We start from the raw sequence: 6,677 nt of genomic DNA, 5'->3' as shown, positions 1-6,677 counted from the left end.
TTTGGCGTTAGGTTCAATAGTGAAAGAAACATTCTTGATAACCTTGGGTAAATTAGGCGCGTAGCGTAACGATAGATCATTGACCTCAATTTTACCTTGACTTGGCCATTCAGGTGGTGGGTTGTGCGTACTCTGAAAGTGAGGTTCTTGTTCAATGTCCATATATTCTTTCAAACGCTCGACCGAATTCATATTCATTTCCACACTAGCATATTCTCTGACAAGACATACGGCCCCTTCGGTAAAAGATATCGCATACGTCAAAGATATGCCCGCCAAGCCAGAGTCCAATGTTGAAGAGTTTAGTAGAACAAACACACCTGCAGCAAAAATAACAATTGCACCAATAAATTCGACTCTGAAAGCTAGCCAACGGTTGACAACCCACAAGTAAAAGAAAGGCTTATTATTTTCGTCAATCTTTGACAAATTGGTTTCCATAAAACGGCGCTCGTCTCCAAAGGCACGGATTGTCGTGATACCTACAAGAGTTTCAGAAAAGTGTTGATGTATTGGCGAGCGACTAATGGATTCGAACCTTTTCAGTTCTCTAGACCCGACCATGTAGAAGTAGGCCACCAGATAGTACATGAAACCAACGATGATTGCAACAAAGAAGAATTCAGGAGTGATGTAAGCGATCAGTATAACAATTGAAAAGCATTCGATAAGGGACACAAATGTGCCTTCCACGTATGGCATCAATTCGTCGTCGACACCTTCCAAGTCTCCCGAGAAGCGATTCATGATTCTACCAATGGGAGTTGAGTCGAAAAATCTCAGCTTAGCGTGCAACACTTTTTTCAAAACGAGCTTGAACATTTTTCTCGACGCGCTGAGACCTGCGAGTAAGCCGAATATGGTCTTAGAGGCTGAAACTACACCGACAGCAACACCGATAAGAAAATAAATTGAAAGATAGTAGATGGTAGAGTGCCCGGTAATTTTCGTGACAGAAGTAACCTCAGGTGTGGCCACAGTCGAAATCGACACAGGGTCCACTTGAGAGCGTAACGCCTGTGCTCCGACGAGAACATATGAGCTAGAAAATTTGATTACAATTGCCTTTATTGTATCGAACCTGTTGTTAGAAGCCCACTTACGAACCCATAGCGATTCACAGATGGTCACACATTGCGAAATGAAAAATACAAGACCCAAAAATGATATCATCTTCCAACCACCGATTAAATCCGCGTACCACTTGTAAACTTCAAGATTAACAACACCTTCGGATTTGGTCTCCTCCTCGATAAGTTTCCCCAATTTCATTTTGTCCTCTTCAGTGGGTAGGTCCTTTTTGGGCAAGGCACTTTCCTCCTCGATCTTGCTGCTCAGTTTGCTCAAATCAACACCGCTTTTGGCGACCTTGCGGCTTAGACTTGTCGATGACGCCCCACGAGAAAGAATGCTAGTCTTGACAAGTTCGTCCTGCCCCAACAAACTCTTGTTGAAAAGTTCAAGAGGTTCGCCTTGATCCTTTATTTTACCATTTTCCATGTACACTACCCAGTCAGCGTTTTTCAAAGTCAATGCAACATTGTGAGAAACGAGTATGCAGGTTCTGCCTTGCATCAAAGGTCCCGAAATACAGTTCTCATAGATCCATAGAGCAGTATGAGAATCAACAGCGCTGAGACAATCATCTAGCAAGAGATGTCTGGATGACGAGTACAATGCCCGTGCCAAAGAAATTCTCTGCTTTTGGCCACCTGAGAGCGTGATGCCCTTTTCTCCAATTTCAGTATGGTCACCAGCATTTAAAATCTCAAAATCGCGTTTTAGCCCACATGCTTCCACCACGGCATTGTACCTAGCCTCATTATATGGACTGCTGAATAGAATATTGTTTCTTACAGTGTCATTCAACAGCCACGCAGCTTGAGAACAGTAGGCCACAGAGTTCGTCATACCATCGTTTTCTACAATTAGATCTTCTCTGGCGTCCAAGCAAGGAGTGTATACTTTGCCATCTATTAAATCCATCTCACCTAGTAGACCCATAAGCAGAGACGTCTTACCAGACCCGGTGGGACCGAGAACAACATTCAATTTACCAATTTTGAAGTCCAGGTTCAGATTTTTGAGTCTGAAATCAGCATTTTTCATATCCCAAGAAAAGGTAGCATTTTCGAAACCTATTTTGTTGGTACCAACAGTGATTTGTTCATACTTTTTAGTGTCGTCCTTCTTCATGAAACTTTGGATCCTATCTAAAGACACTTTAGATTGGATGACTAGACTTGACATATCGGAAAACTCATCGAGTGGGGTTTTCAACAGTACGAATAAGGAAAGCGCGGTGAAAGCAATGGGAGTAGTTAAGACACGGCCCTGCAAATAGATGTAGGCAGCAAAAGTCGCGGACGTAACAAGACCTGGGGTAATGAACCAGACAAAACTGGAAAGCGCCCATACGAAGGAGCGCTGCATCATCAATTTCAGTTCCTGGTCTCTAATATCCAAAATTTCTTGTTCAAATTTCTCCTCCCACGAGAAGAACTTGATGATGCGGATAGCTTGGAAAGTTTCATTCAACTTCTCGATCCTCTTGTCTGTGAAGGCCAAAAAATCGTCTTGGTACTGGTCTAGCAGTGTGTAGAGCTTGAAATTAACAGGAAGCAATGCGACAATTAAAGCGGTCCCAACCAATGCGGACCATCCCAGGAGATTGTAAAGAAGAACTAACGCGACGATTGTCATGATGCACGCTTCGACGAAGCTATGTAGATCACCACAAATTTCAGAGACTCTGAAGGCGTCTACAGACATCAGATTAATAATAGCACCTAGATTCGCGGTACCAGACTCTTGGTCAGCGTCCACATCCTCTTCGGAACTTAAAGATTGTGATTCAACGTCAACTTCATCCGAGATGACTTCAGAAGTGCTGTTGGATACTTTTCTCCTCAGCGCTTTACCATAAATCTCCGAGATAAGAATAGCCCTCATTTTAAGACATATTCTTCTACCTAGGAAAAGAGCCTGAGATTGACAAATTGCGAGTGCAATTTTGCAAAAAAACATGATGCATACGTAGAGCCAGGCCAAATTTTTGGGCGCAGTGGATTGGTCATCGACGTACTCGAGAATTCGTTTCAATAGTAGTGCGGGAACAAAGCTTAAAACGCTATTGAAACAAGCCCAGAAACCTTGTAGCCCAAGGTATTTGAGGAAAAACCAAAACAGGTTATACAAAAGGTTCCTGTCTTCATTTTTGCTGGAGCTCTTATATTCTTTGAGAACAACAAGCGAGTAATCTTCAAGCGTGAGACCCCAAATATCTTGGACCTTGATAGGCTGCTTGTTTGCTTTCCAAATAAAGCCGTCAATCCAAGACCATGTGATAAACCCAAATATGGATGTTACTGGTTCGCTGGATGGAGTGATGTCTGCGTCAGTGCGGTAAATGTATGCATTGCTGTTTCCAATTTTAGCGGTAAACAACAATAGGAACAAAGTCAAATTTAAGTAGAATTGCGAAAGTGTGTATTGTTGTGCAACACGGTCATCGATATGTCCTATCAGATACGATCTTAGTGGTAGGATCTGGGCACCAAAAAGAACCAGATAGGAAACTAACGAAACGGACCACAGATTCCCAGGGTACTTACAGATCCAATTGACCTGCTGATTGATGTTGGCAAGACGAAAAACGACTACCACAACCAACCAGGCCCATAGAACTGTACGTGCAATGATTGCACCTAGGGGAAATTCGCTGGAGTCACCAGCGAAACGCGCCCATACAAACGCGTGGATCGCAAGCTGAGCCAAACATGCTAGGGACTCGAGCACTACGCGCGTTTTCTCGATGAACCCACGTCTTAAGATCTGAACGGTACCATGGTTCTTGCCCTGGGCATTTGTGAGCTTTATTCTTTCTATGGAAAAATGGTTTTCCTTGAGGGTGTCTTTTGAAATAGGTATTTCATTATTTTCATCCCCATCACGTGCCTGGTAAAGGGCCCCATTGTGATCTGCTAACAAAGGTTTATGCTCGTTATTGTCATCCAGGGCCAGTTCATTTGCGTAATTCGGCGCGGCCTGGAATCTACGCGAGTTTCTCACCACATTGTAGCCTGAATATGACACAGCCCCCACTACTAGCGCCAATGGGACATAATATCCCAAGATCCACACACGGTAGCAGGCCGTAATGTCATCGTACACCCACGGTTTGCAACGGCCAAAAACGCTATTATTTCCGTCCATACACTATAATTGCCAAAACTAGCGTATCAGGGAGCCTTGGAACCTGTTTCATTGGCTTTCTGCTCGCTTTTAAGCTTCAAATTGTTGTTCTTGGCGCTGAGTATTTTCGGACTTTTGACTCTCGAGGCTTTGATTTATATATAACCCAATCTCAACGGAGATTAATGGAAATAAGATAATATTGAAATTTTCCAAGCTGTGAATAATTAAGGCAGAAGAGAAGCGATGAGCTAGTGTCGCTGGCGAAGCCACGGCTCTATTGTAAGGCATATGCAATGAAATGGGACGCGAAAATGTATCAAAGGAAAGTGAGGATAGCTCTTTGACTATTTTGGATGACGAGAGCTCGTGCTGGCGAGCATTTTGCTACCAAACATGGCAGGTTTTGGTCTTGGGACGTAACAAAAATGAATGGTTTGGATTGAAACGGACATTGGAACAATTGGGACAAAAAAAGGTGTTGCAGGCAATGGAACATGTGGAAAACGAGGTAGTGGAACGAAGTATCGAAACGCGGTATCGTTGGCTTATGTCAATGGTTCAAGGAAAACGATTTGTGCCTATGAGCGCTAAGTTTGCGGGGAAGGCGCCTTGGAACGAAGCGATAGTGGGGGAAGCAGAGGAGGGTGTAGAAGAAAACGGCATCGTAACACAATCTTCAACTGATATATCCCAGAACAGTGCTATAGATGATTGTTCTTTCGTTGCAAGTCTCATAAATATCAGACAACGAGCTCCAACCACGCTGGTAATTGAACACCCATATCCCTCGTTATACAACGTGAACTTGCATTTCAACGGGGCTCCCAATCGTCTGGTACAGGTGCGCTCTGCAGATTTGCGAGACAGGCCCACGGTATGCTCTTCAAATGTGGCAGACAAGGCCCTAGAAAACGCATACATGCAAGTTAAAAACAGCTCCTGTTCTCAATACAACGGCTCCAACAGCGCTATCGACACGTTTCTGCTGAACGGCTTTATACCTGAGGTTTCTGCGACTCACAAAACATCGGTTGAGCGCATCGCTTCGCTTTTCAAAAGCGCATCGTGTCTCATAACCTTAGGAACCGCCGCTACAGTACATGACCCGCTTTTTCTTACCCATCACGACTACCCGGTGACCGGGATCACCGAAGAAGGGCTGCTGAGTATCAGAGACCCCTTGGAAGAACACAGCTCCTTTACCGTGTCACAGGACCGCTTGGCACAGAATTTCAGTGTTGTGTATCTCAACTGGAACACTACGATGCTGTTTGCCAAGCATCGTGTTTTCACCTTCAAATATGACTCTTCTCAAAACAAGACATCACCCAGTCTCCTAGAGAAATTCATTTACCAAGTGGATAACCAATCACAGGTCTCAGAACCTGTTTGGGTCTTGCTAGAACGACACCTCGACGCTTCGGCTGGTGACAAGGATTTCTGCCATCTGGAGCTCGTCTCCCCGGATCTTCTGTCACCGCAACAAGTGAGGGGCTCTAACCTCGGATTTGACTTGCTCAAGCTCGAGTTACGTCCTAGGGACTGCAAGCTGATAGCTTGTTTGTCCGCAGTGTCTGCAAACTATAGCATCCATTTTTATCATGTCTCCGACCGCATTCAAGTTCGAAAATTTGATAAGAATGTTCATTCCGCCTCGGCGGATGGCGAATGGGACGCAGTGACCAACTTTGGTCCCTTTTCCAATGCTTGTTACTACATGAATCCGACATTCGAGCTAGTCGTCAAGGGCACACACCGAACGACAATTTACATCGATATACAGCTGATAAGCTACACGTCTGCCGCCGTGAACGCTCAGGTTTTCCATTCTGAAGACGCTGAACTGGCTCATCCTATTCTTACCGATAACACTTACGAGTCGAAGATTCATGTGAGGCGTTCGGTGCCGCTTGCTACAGATACTCGTTACCACATTGTGTGCTCCACTTTCCACGACAAGATAAACGCAGGAAAGTTCAAGCTCCTCGCCCTGGACCCATCCGGTTGCAATACTATTACTGTAAAGCGCGTCTACCCACAATTTGGTCCTCATCGCTACCATAACAAGTTCGACTTCAATTGGCGTACAACGAATCGCCAAAAAGTCAGATTATCACCAAGGCTCACGACTAAAGCTCAATTGCGTGTTCTACCACTTCAACTGAACCCCTCGTTATCGGTAAGGATCAACATTTTCACGAATGACACCAAAGTTGCCGTCTTCACTAGCCATGAGTTTTTGAAGGTCCCAAGACACGGATTGGTCTTAAAAGATATCGTCCTGAAAGCTGAAGAAATCTTGGTAATGCTCATCGAAAATCAAGGGCCTGTCAGAACCGTCCAGGATACGACAATGCGCTTGGAGCTAGGCTCGGACTTCGATATCGCTATAAACGAAGTCTAGCTCTTCAATGTTTACCTGAACAAAATTCAAAAACGGTAAACATGTTGTTAACATCATCGCTCATTGAAGAAAGTAG

At 44.5% G+C, this 6,677-nt stretch overlaps 1 protein-coding gene and 1 pseudogene across 2 annotated transcripts; one reads left to right on the top strand and one right to left on the bottom strand.

Moving 5' to 3' along the window:
- Positions 1 to 4,215, bottom strand: LALA0_S02e11606g (annotated as a pseudogene). The gene has a single exon. A coding segment is annotated over exon 1 (4,215 nt).
- Positions 4,216 to 4,495: 280 nt separating this feature from the next.
- Positions 4,496 to 6,601, top strand: RIM13 (LALA0S02e11584g1_1; the record flags this gene model as incomplete). Its single annotated transcript, XM_022774086.1, has 1 exon — positions 4,496 to 6,601. The coding sequence occupies one exon, from the start codon at positions 4,496 to 4,498 to the stop codon at positions 6,599 to 6,601; it is 2,106 nt and encodes a 701-aa protein (XP_022627547.1).
- Between the last annotated feature and the right edge of the window lie 76 nt (positions 6,602 to 6,677).

Source organism: Lachancea lanzarotensis, scaffold LALA0S02 (assembly GCF_000938715.1).
Source record: "Lachancea lanzarotensis genome assembly LALA0, scaffold LALA0S02, whole genome shotgun sequence".
Classification (NCBI taxonomy): Eukaryota; Fungi; Ascomycota; class Saccharomycetes; order Saccharomycetales; family Saccharomycetaceae; genus Lachancea; species Lachancea lanzarotensis.
This window is presented reverse-complemented; position numbering and strand designations above follow the sequence as displayed.